Raw genomic sequence first — 17,451 nt, forward strand, 5'->3', positions numbered from 1 at the left:
TGTATAATTCCAACTTTATAATATTCTAGAAAAGGCAATATTATTATAGAGTCATTAAAAATATAAATGGTTACCAAGGGTTCAGGGTAACAGAGGGAGAGATTGACTTGAACTCATAATGATCTGGAAAAATTGATTCATGGATTTTAATGATGTACCACACTAGTGCAGGGTGTTAATGGTGGGGAAGGTTGTGTGTTTGTGTAGGAAGGGAATATATGGGAACTCTGCATTTTCAATTCAGTTTGGTTGTAAATATTGTATTGCTCTAAAAAACAGCCTCTTAAGAGTAAATATGAATGTACTACACTTTATCATAAAGAAAAAATTAATTTTTTAAAAGAAATTAAATACATTTTTGCATTTTAGAAAATCAAATTTTTCTTTATGAAAATAATAGTTTTAACGACTAACATTTACTTTTTAAATTAATAGACTATTTGCTTTCAGTTTTACTCTAAAAGAGGAAAAAATAAAGCATATTGTAAAAAGGTAATTTACTAGAGTTGATTTTAAAGTTAAAACTTAAAAAAAATTCTTTTTCAAGCAGTCATTTATTTTTATAATTATAACAGAAATTACTATATCTTTTTTTAATTATATTAACCATATTGCTGGACTGACTTTAACAATAAGCATTATAATCTGAAGCATGGCTGGACATATCTACTCTTCTATTACAATGTTTGATCTTCACTTAAAACTTTTTAATATGCTGTTTAATTTTTTAAATCATTGCATAAAATGCCTTTTTTATTTGAGAATAATCTATCTTCTATTTTAAATTTTAATAAGAACTGAGATTTTTTCAAGTGTTAGGTTTAGTCCAAAGCCTGAAATATTTTAAGTCTCCCAGATGATTTAGCATATGCCTTTCCTCTCATTATATAGATTTATATAAAATAAAATACTATTTTATCTTAATTGATTTATTTTCTTATTTATTATCTAAATCAACATGGTTTATAGAGGAGAGTGGCAGCTAACTATTGACCAAAAAAAAAAAATTACTCTTTTCTGAATGTCACTCAATTTACTGAATTAAAATACTTTAGAACAAATATTTTGTTTCTAATAATCACAAGTCTTAGTTATCCAAAAGGAGACTTTAAATATCATAAATTCACATATGAACTGTGTGTCTTTCTGTCTCTGTATCTACCAATCTATTTATAATATTAAAGTAGTTCTAAGGGAAACAGTGAAATTTATTTGGCTTCTAACCAACTTATCATCTAAATATGTCCTTTCGCTTTTAGTCAAAGTGTATAATGATAAGTACTATTCTAATTTTTAAGTGGGATGGATCTATTAAGATAAGAGAAATCATTCCTTACAGATGGAACTTAGAAAAAAAATTCATAATTAGAAAAACCTTTGTAGAATTTGTTATCAAGATTACACGTTGAGGTTAGAAAGAGTGTTGAGATTGTATCACACTCTGTTTTGCTTCAGAATTATCACACTTCAGTTGAGAACCTCAAGAAATAACTGTTGCCATATTAGGTACTGATATCAAATTACTTAACTTCTTGAAATGACACATCAAAAATTATATCCCCTAGTAAACATTCATTAACATAAAACAGAAACTATAATTTGGATGAATGCAAATTACCTGGATCCCTGGCTTTTATCTACTTATTATTTTCATACTGGACTCTTCTAAAAACAAACAAAACAAACAAAAAAAAAACACCTTTGATTGCAGAATTATATGAAGAAGCTTGCAGAAGTAATGGATTGTCTAAAATAAGATAGAAAAGAAGGGTTCAAACTCACTGAACTACAGAGTACGTGACTGTTGAAAAGGATTGTCCTTCAATAGAGCACACTGAGCAAACTTTTAGTGAGGCAGCCTTGTTTTGACCAACTTCACAAAGTAGCAGCAGGAAACACACATCCCAATCATTACAGGTCATGGAAAGATCATACTGTGCTCAGTCTTCTGTGGGCATTCCAGTATTTACTTGAACTGCCCCTTGCCATGAAGTTTGTGAGGTTTGAATGGATTTTGTTAGAATTTACAGTGTGCAACAGGAAATTGTATTTTTTATTTAATAGAGAGTCTCACAGTGTTTCCATTTGTGGGTGGTAAAACATCATCAAAATATTATACTTCATTCTAAATCAAAATACTTACTTTAATAATATAATTTTGAACTTTTTCTTCTTTCCTTTTTTCTTTTTGCAGCTGAAAGTAATTCTTACACAGTGAATGCCCATAAAAATTTTAAAAGTATACTTTGGGAACACACGTGCTACAACACTCTCCTAAATGCATTTCCAAAGCCTATCACACTAAGAGCTGTAGAGGGCAGTTATTTATTTAATTCAGTGATTTTAAGTCAATATGTTCTATGTTACAAATCTGTATAAATGATAATTTTTAATAACAGTAATAAATACATTTGTTAAGCAGATATTTTATGCCTGGCATTTTTGGTGCATAATTCAACTTAATATTCTTAACAATCACATGATATTATTATTACTATAATTATTATCATTTTATATATTCATGGAAGTAATAGTTACTGAGTTCCTACTATGTTCTAGTTAAATGGGAAAACTGAAGCTCAGTGATTTTAACTAACTTGTCTAAAAATTATACTTGAATAGAGGATTTTGAGTTTAAAACCCAACTTGGTGCAAATATTAGGTTGTTGCAAAAATACTTGTGGTTTTGCCATTACTTTCAATAGCAAAAATTGCAAGTATTTTTGCACCATATAGCATGAATCAAAAAGGAATTCAAAGTCTTAGAAGAGTAATTTAGAAAATCAAAGTCAAAATTATTTTGCATTTTGTATAGCTGAGGCTATTTAAAATATGTAAATATGATTTAAATTAGAAAAATATGTGATTGTTCAAGGCAGGTGAACTATAAGTATTAGACATTATAAAGAAAACTTACTAAATATACTCACCGTACATTAGCTTTCATTAGAACTGTGTTTTGCTGAGCATTATTAAATTAAAGGATTATTTGGATGAGATCAAATCCAAAGATTAATTGCCGGTTACCTCTTATTTTATCACTATAACATAAGGTCCAAAGGGATTGCAGCCTGGTTGAGGTCACACAGGAGTGTAATGGAAAAGCAAAGACTCAAATGCTGTTCTATGACCAAAATCTGTTGTTCTTTTTAACAAACAATTGTGAATATAATACTTATAGTTTGTATTTTAACATAAAACATTTTTATGAGATAATGAACACCTCAAATAACTTGACACTTTAAATACAACAATAAATTAATATTCCACAATAATATTTAGAGGTAGCTAACTCCAAAATCTGGTTCTTCCCTTACTCTTTCATCATTGTTTTAAATCCAGCATCTGTCTCTATTCCATGCCCTGTATATCCTCTTTTCAGCCATCTGAACTCCTAACCCATTCTTTAAACACAACCTCAATTATTTGTATTACATGGTACACTGTTTGTGAGGTCTCACATGATCTCAATCTCCTTTGTGCCCCTAAATGTGCCCCTAAATCTTAGCCTCTCTAATTAAGCATGTTCAAGTCCTATCCTGTGCTCTTTGTAAGCCACTTAAAGACTTAAGTGTCAATGATTGTTCTTTTTATGTATACTATACCAACCAACATACCACCTTGCTCATAAAAACAACTGTATTTTATTAAAGTTTATTTCAATTTAGATCCACTCTGTATTAGTTGATATGTTAGATACACATGTAGACAAGAAAATAAATATATTTTTAAGATAATTTCATTCATTATTGAGAATCTGAAAATATCATCTTTAGAATACCAAAGAATTATTTTGCTTTATTGCTTGGTATCTTTAACCTTTTAATATTTTATCTCTTTTTAAATATGAAGAATTTTTGTAATGCTCTAAAGGAATAAAAATTATAAAATCTGAACTTGTTAAATATATAATCCTTTTTTGGGAACAAATGCTATTTTATCAAGCTATAAGCTACCAGGATATAAGTTCTTGATTAAAATTCATTTAGTGTATCTGACTGAATGTACTTAGAAGAAATCTTTGACACGTTGATCAGATTAAATTGATTTAATCTCAGCTGAAACTTAAGTTCGGCATTAGTCATGGATAATTACTGTTAGGAAGGGTACGTTCTAGCTATTCATTTACATAATATGAGCTTTCTTTGGATTGCATATGAATTAATTAAATTTCCTTTAATCGTAGCAGCTACATGCAACACGCAGCTTCTAGCTAGTGTAAAATAGTTCATTAACTTCTCCAAAATGGAAAATATCCTAATACAAATCCCTGAAGTAGAGTACAGGCTTTAAGAGAAAGGGTTTAAGAGAAAATATGGGAAATATTGTGGCCAACCTATATTTACTAGATATGACACATTGTTATGGAGTATTCCCCTAAAAATTGGGAAATTGCACTGATTCAGAAAGCTACATCAACTTGTGACTAAAATGTAAAATGATCAAACTCTTAAAACATTAACTCATTCTTCAATACTAAAATAAACAAAACACTCTCTTGAAAAATATTAACTCATTATTTGGTAGTGAAAAATGTAAGAAATAAATTATACAAAATACAACTATATGAGTCAAATTTCTTTATTATAATGGCAGCCCCATATGGGCTCTATAAACATTAAATCAATAATTTGCTTAATTAAATACTGGTATAAGGGTGGGAAAATATTTTTCGATTTTGAAATCAGTATTTTTCTACCTTATATTAGTATTTTTCTACCTTATTTTATAGTAATAATTGATGTACTTTTGGACTTTCTTTTCACACATTATTTTTTTTTTAAGTTTAGATAAATTTAACACAGTTTATTTGCACAAAGAACAATTCAGGAATCTGGCAGCACTCAGGACCAGAAGAGATTCAGAAAGCTCCACCTAGCAATGAGCTATTACAGGCCAAACACAGAAGCAAAGTAAATAAATGACCTGCTTGGCTACCACAAGGCTACTATGTTATTTGAGCATGGTGGGATGAAGCATTTGTCTTTTTTGGGAGCGGTCTGATAAATTGACTGCATGTGATTGGCTGAAACCTGGTTATCTGCTACAAAATATATTTTTAAAATCAGTTTTGACTTATTTACATACTAGTAAGTTAGGGTACAGTTTCTTAGGAATTCAAAATAGAGACACAGCATTAAGCTAATAGACTCCTGCTCATTTAGCATACTGAACATTAGAAAGCAATCATGTGAAAATAGCAAAACTTGCCCAATACATATCAACTTAGCTAATCAACTATGTTCATTTTTTTTTTCATTTCTTTTCCTAGTATCTTCCAAATAATTGCATTATTTTATGTGGTTTTCATTATAGCATTAACATATTTTTTCACCTAAGAGCATTTCATAATTATTCACCTAGTCTTTCTTTTAGTATTTTATATTTTAATAATAAATTCAGATTTCAGCGAGTCAATGCCCTAAAGTTTGATCCTGGAAGCAACAATATCACCATCACCTGGGAACTTGTTAGAAATATAAATCTTGGATTATACTCCTGATCTACTGAATCAGACACTCCGGGGTGAGGTGGAGAAAACATCTGTATATTAACAACTTCTCTGGGCCATTCTAAGCATGCCAAAATTCCAGAACTACTGCATTACATAAATTTTCCAAAATTTTTTTTTTTGCTATTAATTTTATTTTAATTTCAGGGGTACATGTTCAGCTTTGTTACATAAGTAAATGTGTGTCATGGGAGGTTATTATGCAGATGATTTTATCACACAGGTATTTATTAAAATATTTCAGTGAGTTATCAATATTTAAAATAACACTGGAGCTACACTGGAAATATCTTTTCAGTAAAATATTTTTCCATTTATTTGTTTTAAATTTCTTGGAATACTTCATCCAGAATTAAAATATTTTATCAAAGAGTGAAATAGTTTGGCATTCTTTACAAGTAGATTTGTTCTAATTTTTACTGCTATCAGAAAATATAAATTGGTTTTTTAAAAATATGCCATTGGTAGTGTTGATCTTTTTGTGTAATTTTAATTGTGTAAATTTAAATTCCATGTAGAAATCCATGCACAAATATGAAAATAAAATTAACGTATGAGTTTCCTTTAAAAAAACAAAATTGATTACTTAAATACATCCACATATTTATGACCTTATGAAAACCAGTTTTTGAAGAGTTGATAATAATAATTAATAATTCTTACATGAAGTTTTATGTGTGGCAATTGCAGCCCTTTAATCTTGATAAAACTTTTAGGATCCACTATTGTTATCCCTATTTTACAGATGAGGAAACTGAGTTACATCTGAGTTACAGATGTATTAGGTAGTCACCTGGGTCCCTGAAGCTTGCAACTAGGATTCAAACTCTGGATCAAAGTTCTTGTTCTTAATTAGTATGATGACATTATGTAGCGATGGTTTAAAGAAACAGCTGAAAATATTAATATATACTAAATACTCAAAAAATTACTATAACTTATGCTTGTAACCTTTCAAATATTTACTTTCTTTTTTGCAATACATAAGTGTCATTGATGTTAAATATACATACACATGCATGTGTGCGTACATATCTATGTGTATGTATGTGCATAAATATATTCAATTTACTGCTATTTTTTATTTTCCAGAATTCTTAAAGCTTAACCTGTCTAGAAAAACAAAAAGAATCGAAGCTGTTAATTTCAGCCTTAGTATAAGACTGGTGAATCTACTTAAAGTTTTCTGCTGCAAATCGAGTGTATTAGACTAAAAAGAAAATACAGTTCTTCATGATTTGTTGATGTAGTCATGAGATGCATCAGTGATTGTCAGGTGGCAAAGGTCAAAACAAGAAAGGACCATACATCAAAAAGCTTTTGAGAGACAGTTATTTTTCACTTCTGTCTCCTCACATTCTCCTCACCTTTTCTTCCTTGTATACATACATTTACTTTCTCCTATCTACCATTCTGTTACTGTAAAAGTTAAAATTTATGAAACATCTATCATGTGCCAAGGATGTGCTTTCTGTGGATTATGACAAGTCATGGTTTGAACAACTCTAGAGATGTTCCATACTATTATTCCCATATTACAGATGGGACAGCTTGGCACAGGGAAGGAATTTATCCAAAACATAAAGCTAGTAAGTGGTCAAGCCAGAATTTGGTCTCAGGCAGTTTAGCTTTACAGTCCTTGTCATTAAGCGCTGCACTCCTGTGGAGAGGAAGAAGACAGCTCAAGGAGAGAAGAGGAAGAGGGAAAGCATATTGAAAGCATTTTGAGAAAGTTCATGTGTATTTATTTATATAGGCATCTCCACCACTGAAAATTGAGCCCTGAATACACTATACTATAATTTTCTTAGCACACTTATTTTTCTGTTCTCTGAAATGCACATATTATTTGGGCAAATGAACAAAATAATTTTCAACTTTATTTTGATTCTTCAGGATTTATGATTCAGGATGGCCCTTTTGGATCTTGTGAAAACAAGTACTGTGGTTTGGGAAGACACTGTGTCATCAGCAGAGAGACAGGGCAAGCGGAATGTGCCTGCATGGACCTTTGCAAACGTCACTACAAACCTGTGTGTGGATCTGATGGAGAATTTTATGAAAACCACTGTGAAGTGCACAGAGCTGCTTGCCTGAAAAAACAGAAGATTACCATTGTTCACAATGAAGACTGCTTCTTTAAAGGTAAATGCAGGGTGAACCTTGAGTGTCACCTCACTCTATTTCTTTTCTTTCTCAACTAGTGCCTTTAAGATTAAACTCTAGCAATTTTAAATCAGCAAGTGTCTAAAAAAGAAAAGAAAAATGAAATAGCTTAAGTACTCCATTAAGTAGCCGTGTGTGGAAAGTTACATGAAAACAATTGTTATTCAGTTATGAGAATAAAGCTGGCCAAAATATGACTCAAAATTTAATATAGCTTCCAGCATTGCACCATATGGCTTCCCAATCATGGATTATCTTAGGGACATAGGGTGGCCAATTCAGTCTACAGGCCAAATTTACCCAGTAAAAAAGCACCTGGAGTGGAATTGAGGGACTAGTGAATGCCAAGCCATGCTGCGATAACATTTCATTACTTCCTGATTAAAAACGATGGTTTCAGTTTGCACCACATAATTCAAATTATATGGAACCGGTAATTGCCCACTGAAATAAATTACTAGACGAACTCATGCTAAATCTCGTTAGTAAATCAGAGGTAACAATAATTAAAAAAATTTTTAAGTATTGGTATTTACTATCATGCATTTGAAAATCATTTATTTATAAAAAAGTACTGAATTCGTAATTCAATACATTATTTTCACATGCTATATAAATAAATCATTGAACATTGAACAGTTTTAACATCATTCATTTATTATATATTTATTTGTTGTTTACTTGTTCACGCTGTTGGAAATACTTTTCTTGTTGATACTCATGACTCAGTCTGAAATTCTGGACTGAAATATATAGAACTTCCATCAATGATTCATCTGATTTCTAATCTTCAGTCAATGCCAAGTCCCACTTTCTCAGAATGTTTCTAAAATGTATTTACACTTAAAAATTTGTTTGATATTTTTATTCCTAGCTTAAAATTATAACTGAAAAATAATTTTATTACACTCTACTCATCTACCTATTAAAGTAAATTGAATATTTAAAAATTATCCTTTTTCAAACTTGCTCTAACACGATATGATTTCCAATGTGATTTAAAAATGGCACGTAAAGCTTTTCAGAATGCTGCAAGATGCAATACTCTTGTTATTGTTGCTGCAAGAAACCCTTTAACACATTTGAAGTAAAACTAGGATAATTGACTCACCATAATGTACGGTGTGCCTCTTATATACATGTACAGAGAATTTTACGACAGTAGATTCCCCTTTTTTAACTGAAAGGATAATACTTACTTTGATTTTTCAAGTTCAGTTTAGTTCCCTTTTTTTTTTCTGTCATTTTGACATAATATAATACAGTGGAAATTACACTATTGCACTGATACATGACACTATGAAATTATGTACATAATATATATTATGTAACTATTTCAATATTTTAACTTAGCATCACAGTCTCAAGTTAAGGGTTTGTTCACTTGACTTCCATATGGAAACACATGATAAATATTATGTGGGGGCCTGGTACGGTGGCTCATGCCTATAATCCCAGCAATTTGGGAGGCCGAGGTGGGCAGATCACCTGAGGTCAGGAGTTCAAGACCAGCTTGGCCAATGTGATGCAACCCTGTCTCTACAAAAATACAAAAATTAGCTGGGCATGATGGCGGGTGCCTGTAATCCCAGCTACTCGGGAGTCTGAGGTGGGAGGATCACTTAAACCCAGGAGGCGGAGGTTGCAGTGAGCCAAGATTTCGCCACTGCATTCCAGCCTGAGTGACAGAGAGAGGCTCCATCTAAAAAAATAAATAAATAAAAATAAATAAATAAATATCATGTGGGAAAATAGTTTGGTGTATTTAACATTTTGTTTTGTAGCTGCATGCTTCGGCATCATACCATTGGATATCATCATAGGATCGATGAACAATAGATTGATTTTATTATAAAGTAAATATATACAATAATGGTTTGAGGAATTTTTGTTCTTCAGTCTTATACTAAGCACATTTATTAGATCTATTGTTACTTAAAATACTTTCTCATCAAATGTAGTATTAAAATTTTATTTATACTGTCTGGATTATTTACCAAGCATTAGCATATTTTTCAGATCTCAGAAACTATGGGTTTTTTGTTTGCTTATGTGCTTAACTTGGTGTTTTGCCTAATATACAAACTCATAAAATGACTTTATTTCATCAAAAAGGAGTAAATAATATAAACCAAAACAATAAATTGCCTGTCTTATTACTGTGCATTGGGCCAAGTTTTGAATGTAAAAGAAGATTCTGTAAAGCTGAGGCCTGATATTGTTGTGATAGTTAAAATTAATTCTGTAATTGTGAACTATATTTTTGTGGAGTTTTAGCAAGTTATATTGCTTGCTACAGTGGCCCAATGGAAGAAGCAAATCAGAATAATAGGTTAAATAACTGCAAAACCTTATATTCATTTAGATGTATTTAAAGAAAAAAAAAGTTAAAAAACATAAAATATATTTGCTACTTTTAGATTTTTAAAAGATGATTGTGAAAACCTTAGAATGGGGGTTAAAAAACTATTGGTAAAATCCAGGTCATGATCTGTTTTCTTTTAGTAAAGTTTTATTGAAACACAGCTACACCCATTGGAAAAGGAGAGTAGAGTAGTTGTAATAGAGATCTTATGGCTTCTAAATGCTAAACATCTTTTTACGTGGATCTTTTCAGAAAAAGCTTGTTAACCCCTGATTTAAATGGTTACTGATACTTTCAAATTCATTTTAAAAATCAGTAGTAGATCTTAACTATTATGCATTTTCTTGACTATCTTGATGAATACAGAGACCTACATATGTGGTAAAATTAAGTAGAACTAAATATATACACAAATGGTGGAAATAAAACCAGAAACCTTAGTAAGACTTGGAGATAGTATTAAAGTCAATATCCTGGTTAGAATATTCTACTATAATGTTTTTAAATACTTCCTTTAAGAGAGAAACAGGGTAAAGATATGTGGGATATGTCTGTATTATTTCTGACAAATGCATCTCACAAATAAAATTTTAATTTAATATTGTTGGAAAATTATTGGAAAATATGTAAAAGTTTTTAAAGAACTCAAGATTTGCATTATTCCTTACTGATTTGCATCTAAGGAAAGTCCTGTTTGTTTATATCAGATTTATATTTGGCATTTATGTTCAAACTTATTAAAATAATTCATACATGTAGAATCAAGTGCACTGATGCATTGTTTTAAAGTTAAAATTAAAATCCATATTAAAACATAAATATCCATGTTTCCATAGAAAATGTTTTTATATACTTATATCTGTTTATCCTCTTTCTATTACTTGTGCTACATATTGAAATGCCTCTATGGTAATCTCAGCCTTTTTTTTATTATTGACTTTTAAATGTACATATAAATTTACCAAGAATTTTCTTAGTGACTTATTATTTGTAGAATCATAGATACAATAAACAATATACCTATGAATATAATATTTTTCTAATGCATTCCTATTCACATTTATTTGATCATAAGATAATAGGCTATAATCAGATATAGAATATTATAGCATTTGTTTATTGGCATCAGATACTTTGTTATGATGCTTAGTGTAACATAAAACATTCTGTTTTTATATAATGCCTAGCTGTTCATTTTTGTGATGAGGCAGTTCTGCCTTAAAGTAATCTCCCTCACAAAGGACTTTCTAACTACAATTCACATCATCCTTTAAAGCAAGCACAATTTCTTCTCACCCTGACATCAGATCATTCCCTCATAGAAATCACCTATACTACTCAGAGCATAGATGTAAACTGGAGCAAGAAACTCAAGATATAATCTATGCCAAAATGAACAGGGATTTAAACCTTTTATGCGAGTCAATTGAACAGAAACCCTTCTGCTATTTACTGTGCTGAGAATAAAGCTGCCATAAAGGCAAATGTTCTGTGCACTTAAATGTACATCACAAACAATAACAACTTGAGAAATATGGTTGTCACAGCTATCTGCGTACTATTAGCATGAGATCTGACATTGTTTCCATTTTTGAGACATAATCTGAACAGACTTTTGTATTACGTATTTAAATTGGTTATTTTACCTGACTTTTCTTCTTCCTTATTTTTTTAGAAGGAATTTGTAGAACTTAGGCTAAAAAACTGGCTGCCAGATATATTTTAAAGTATATTAGTAAATGTCATGTGCTAACCCACATGTATTTTTTAAAACAGGGCGCCTCTATAAAGCTTCTGTTTTCTACCATTTTATACCATTTTAGCAAAAATAGGAATCTGAATAAATATACATACACTAAAAATAATATTCAGATTTTTGTTTGTTTGTTCTGTATTGTTTTTGTCAGTATTAGCCAATTGAAATTGCAGGTTGATGATGAAATTAATAATTTGGACACTAAAAAATGTAAATAAACTTTTTTTGAGGCCAGAACACTGGCACACAGTCTTTCCAGTTCCTCTGAATTTACTTAGCATTCACAACATCAAAACTAATTTTATTAATCCCTTGTTTGATAGAGCGATGTTAAAAATTTTTAATTCGGTGACATGTAACCAAACATATTTGATATGTTTATCTGCCATTTATAGATAAATAGTAGATATATGATAGATGTCTTATAGATATATGTATGATAAAACTAATCTAAAAGAGGTGATTCATACTTAGGCAGACTCGTCACTCATTTGGAGATTTAGGGATATTAGACATTAGGACTAGTCAACAAATGTCACCAGAGAGTGGGGAGATAGAGAGAAGGAGGACAAATGGAGAGGAAGAGAAAAAAGGCAGGTAGGGAGAGGGAGAGGGGGATGATATGGGTAAGAGGGAATGCCAGCAGGAGTAGTGCCAATGATAATAATAATAACAAATTGAATATTATGTATTTCAAAACACTTTCACAAATATTATATTACTATTATTTTTTGTTTGTTTGTTTGTTTGAGACGGAGTTTCACTCTTGTTGCCCAGGCTGGAGTGCAATAGCACCGTCTCGGCTCACCACAACCTCCACCTCCTGGGTTCAAGCGATTCTCCTGTCTCAGCCTCCTGAGTAGCTGGGATTACTGTCATATGCCACCATGCCAAGCTAATTTTGTATTTATTACTAGAGATGGGGTTTTCCATGTTGGCCAGGCTGGTCTCGAACTCCTGACCTCAGGTGATCCAACCAACTCAGCCTCCCAGAGTGATGGGATTACAGGCGTGAGCCACCGTGCCCAGCAATATTATATTATTAATTAATCATTAACAGCCAATATACTATAGTGAAGGCAACAAACTTACGGTTTTAAAAATAGCCTGTCAACATTCTCCCAGTAAGTTAACACTGAACTGGGACAGGAACCAAGGACAGAGCTTCCCATTTGGTGCATGTTTTTTCCAAATGTGCCTGCCTGAAGCTACAATATCATAAGTATCTCACTTGCCTATGCTTCTTAATACATTTTACTTTTCATAGTCATTTCTATGTGAATAATTGACATCCTTTAGAAACAATCTATTATCTATGGTGTTTGTGAAGATTAAATCATGCATTTAACATATTTATTGGGCAACAGATGAACACAATAAGAAATAATTATTGGGTTTAAGACTAGAACTTTAGTAAATATACACATTTGAATTTAATACATTTTCAGACTTGAGTCTGTGAAGTCACACATATTCTCTTTTGAATTTATGTTGTGTTATAGTCTTGTATCTGGTCAAATTAATATAGAAATGAGTTTCCAAGATTATAAGAGGCTAATTGGTGGTGGTCAATTTTCTGATGTTAGATAATTATATTTAAAGAAACAGTAACTACAATGAGTTTGGAAATATATTTGTTATTGATTGACATTTGTAAAACTTTAACTCATTGTCATCTTTCTCACTGATGATTTATTACAGGTTAATTTTGTTTATCTTTTATGACAAAAAAAAATATCTATTATATCTATAACTCAATATTATTTTACCACCTCACTGCACCTCCCCTCCAAAAAAATATTTTAGGGATTATGAAGTGGGTTTGTTATTGCATTTAATTTCTGTCAAATTTTTCCCTGTGTATATATCATATGAATTAACTTGAACTTTCAAATACTTAGATAGTCTTATCATGTTTTTAACATTTTTATGCTATATATTTCTTTTTAGTTTCAAGGTGTGAAATATGCATTTGAGCTTATTATTTTATTTTATGCTTTTTATGGATTTACGCATATTCCACTAATAGTTATGGGCACAATGAAGTGACAAAAAACAAAAACATACAAAATATTTTATCAGTTCAAATATTTTTTTTCTTCTACCTTGTCCTTCCCAGAACACATTAGAATTCTAGGAGATACAATTCAAATTTAGATTTGGGTGAGGACACAGCCAAAGCATATCATTCTGCCTCTGGTCCCTCCAAATCTCATATCCTTACATTTCAACACCAATTATGTCTTCCCCAAAATCCTCTGGAGTCTTAACTCATTTCAGCATAAATCCAAAAGACCACAGTCCAAAGTCTCATCTGAGACAAGGCAGGCACCTTCCACCTATAAGCCTGTAAGATCAAAACCAAGCGAGTTACTTTCTAGATACAATAAGGGTACAGGTATTGGGTAAATACAGCCATTCCTAGTGGGAGAAATTGGCCAAATCAAGGGATTACAGAGCTCATGCAAGTCTGAAATCCAGCGGGGCAGTGAAATTTTAAAGCTCCAAAATGATGTCTTTTGACTCCAGGTCTCACATCCAGGTCACTCTGCCTTGCTTGGTCTTGGGCAGCTCTGCCCCTGTGGCTTTGCAGGGTACAGATTCCCTCCTGGCTGCTTTCATGCACTGGCGTTGAGTGTCTGTGGCTTCTCCAGGCGTACAGTGCAAGCCGTCAGTTGGATCCATCATTCTAGGGTTGGGAGGATGGTGGCCCACTTTTCGAAACTCCACTAGGCAGTGCCCCATTAGAGACTCTGTCTGAGGGCACTGACCCCACATTTTCCTTCCACACTGCCCTAGCAGAAGTTCTCTATGAGGGCTCTGCCCCTTCAGCAAACTTTTTGCTTGGCCATGCAGGCCTTTTCATACATCTTCTGAAATCTAGGCAGAGGTTCCCAAACTTCAGTTCTTGATATCAGTGCACACGCAGGCTCAACACCACATAAAGCTTCCAAGGCTTGGAGCTTTTACCTTCTGAAGCCACAGCCCAAGCTGTATATTGGCCCCTTTCAGCCATGGCTGGAGTGACTGAGACACAGCAGGGCACCAAGTTCCTAGGCACAACACGGTGACCCTGGACCCAGCCTAGCAAACCACTTTTTCTTCCTGGGCTTCCAGTCCTGTGATGGAAGCAGCTGCTGTGAAAGTCTCTGACATGGCCTGGAGACATTTTCCCATGGTCTTGCAGAATAACATTAGGCATCTTGCTACTTATGCATATTTCTGCAGCTGGCTTGAATTTCTCCTCAAAAAATGTGTTTTTCTTTTCTACTGCATTATCAAGCTGCAAATGTTCTAAACTCTTATTGTCTGTTTCCCTTTCAAAGTGGAATATTTTTAACAGCATCCAAGTCACCTCTTGAATGATTTGCTGCATAGAAATTTCTTCTACCAGGTACTCTAAATGATCTCTCTCAAGTTCAGAGTTTCACAAATCTTTAGGGCAGGGGCAAAGTGCCACCAGTCTCCTTGCTAAAACGTAAAAAGAGTCGCCTTTGCTCCAATTCGCATCAAGTTCCTTATCTCCATCTGAGACCATCTCAGTCTTGACCTTATTTTTGATATCATTATCAGCATTTTTGTCAAAGCCATTCAACAAGTTTCTAGCAGGTTCCAACTTTCCCACATTTTCCTGTGTTCTTCTGAACCCTCCAAACTGTTCCAACCTTTGCCTGTTACCCAGTTCCAAAGTTGCTTCCACATTTTCAGATATCGTTTTAGCAATGCTCCACTCTACAGGTACCAATTTACTGTATGTGTTCATTTTCATGCTGCTGAAAAAGACATACATGAGACGGGGAAGGAAAAAGGTGTAGTTGGACTTAGAGCTCACATGGCTGGGAAGGCCTCAGAATCATGGCAGAAGTCGAAAGGTACTTTTTACATGCTGGTAGCAAGAGAAAAATGAAGAAGCAAAAGCAGAAACCCCTGATAAACCCTTTAGATCTTGTGAGACTTATTCACTGTCACGAGAATAGCACTGGAAAGACTGGCTCCCATGATTCAGTCACCTCCCTCTGGGTCCCTCCACAACACATGGGAATTCTGAGAGATACAATTCAAGTTGAGATTTGGGTGGGGTTACAGCCAAACTATCAACTCCCACAGACACTTCACTTAACATGTTCATTTTCTCAATATCTTCTTGTCAAATGCTGAATGCAATATTTCTATAACTTACAAAATACTGAAAAGTAAAGAATCATTTTTTTCAATATAGTTGATTTTTCTGTGCATAAACATGGTGATAAAAAATATATTCATTGATTACATTCAGAATATGTAATTGAGGTTAAAATATTCTAGAAAATGCAGTCAAAAATGGTTCTCTATTTGTCTGATTTATATTTCACTTCTAAAATTATTTCTGAAGAGCACCCACAGATATATCAGAGAGCATATGAAAACTTATTATTGATAAAAGTTTAAAGCCAAATGGAAAACATGAAAAGCTTTGCATCTTATCATCCAGTAGCTGTGTGAAAAAAGTGTTTGGATGGAATCTCATTAAATAAAGGAAATTCTGCACTTTCCCGAATGATGAAAAAAGCATGAGTAATTAGCAATATTGCTCTTTTCACACAGGTTAAGCAAAGCTTAAAGAATGTCTTCAAATCAATTTTTTAAAAGTTCCATTCATTTAATGTAGTAATATGCTGATTGTTTTAGTTTAAGACATCACATCACCTAGCTAGAAATTATTTATCAGCCCTCTGGTTTCGATAAGGCTTCTGTCTATTTTCTACCATGTGTTCCGGCAGAGCTCCACACATCATGTCTTCCTTGGTGTGCCAGTCACTCTAAGAAATTGTTTTCTTAAGTGCCTTTAATCAATATGTGAATTTCTAGTAGCTTATATAATATCTTTCCAAAATCACCCCTGAAATTTGAACATGAATTTTAATCACATATTTTTCAAGGCTTTTTGGCCTTTCCGTACCTGAAGAGCACACAAATGATTGCCAAAGTTCTTGAATAGATTTGCTCTCGAGACCAAGATGAAATGGTCTTCAATACGTAGAAACAACATTGAACTATAATTAGATTCTAATTTGAATATGTACCGAGAGTAAGATGTTTGGCTCCAGATTTAATCGGAATTATACACATATAAAATAATTTGTAGAGAAAAGACAATTACAGATTGTTTTAGCATAAAACTTTGTGGTAATGGTGGAGATACTGAATGGAAATTTTCACTTTGCTTATTTCTAACATAAATCAATAATGACATTCAAAAATCAATAACAATTTTATATAGACATGTAATATAAAAAGTGGTATCATGGTTGATTCAAATAGCTGATACTCATCTCCACAGATTCTTTTCCAGTTACTGTGATTTGAATTCCACAGGCAGAAGTGTGGAAATACATTTGTAAGTAACATTTAAAGAATGAGGATACATTAAGAACTCTGGCAGATTCATAGAAAAATAAATAAAATGTTATCACTTGCAGACAAGTTAAGTGGAAGAAATTTTCCAAGGTTGGACGTTACTATGTCTGTGTTTAGATTATATTAGAATTCATTAGTATAAAGAAGCAAGATGGAAGAAGGAAGGTCGATTAGGGCCTTCCTGTGATTGTCCAAAAGAGATATAGAGATGATGATAATTTCAATTAAGATGACAGAAGTGTCACTGATAAAATG

At 32.4% G+C, this 17,451-nt stretch overlaps 1 protein-coding gene across 4 annotated transcripts in view; it reads left to right on the forward strand.

Moving 5' to 3' along the window:
* The window catches only part of FSTL5 (follistatin like 5), an 807,250-nt gene that overhangs the window by 246,978 nt on the left and 542,821 nt on the right, over nt 1–17,451 (forward strand). For all 4 annotated transcript variants that reach the window (XM_032248526.1, XM_032248528.1, XM_032248527.1 and 1 more), the window contains exon 4: nt 7,409–7,657. In XM_032248526.1, the coding sequence (XP_032104417.1) occupies nt 7,409–7,657 (249 nt within the window). The remainder of the gene's footprint in view (nt 1–7,408; nt 7,658–17,451) is intronic.

The sequence above is a fragment of the Sapajus apella genome, unplaced genomic scaffold, assembly GCF_009761245.1.
Source record: "Sapajus apella isolate SASKATOON/1434 unplaced genomic scaffold, GSC_monkey_1.0 scaffold67, whole genome shotgun sequence".
Classification (NCBI taxonomy): domain Eukaryota; kingdom Metazoa; phylum Chordata; class Mammalia; order Primates; family Cebidae; genus Sapajus; species Sapajus apella.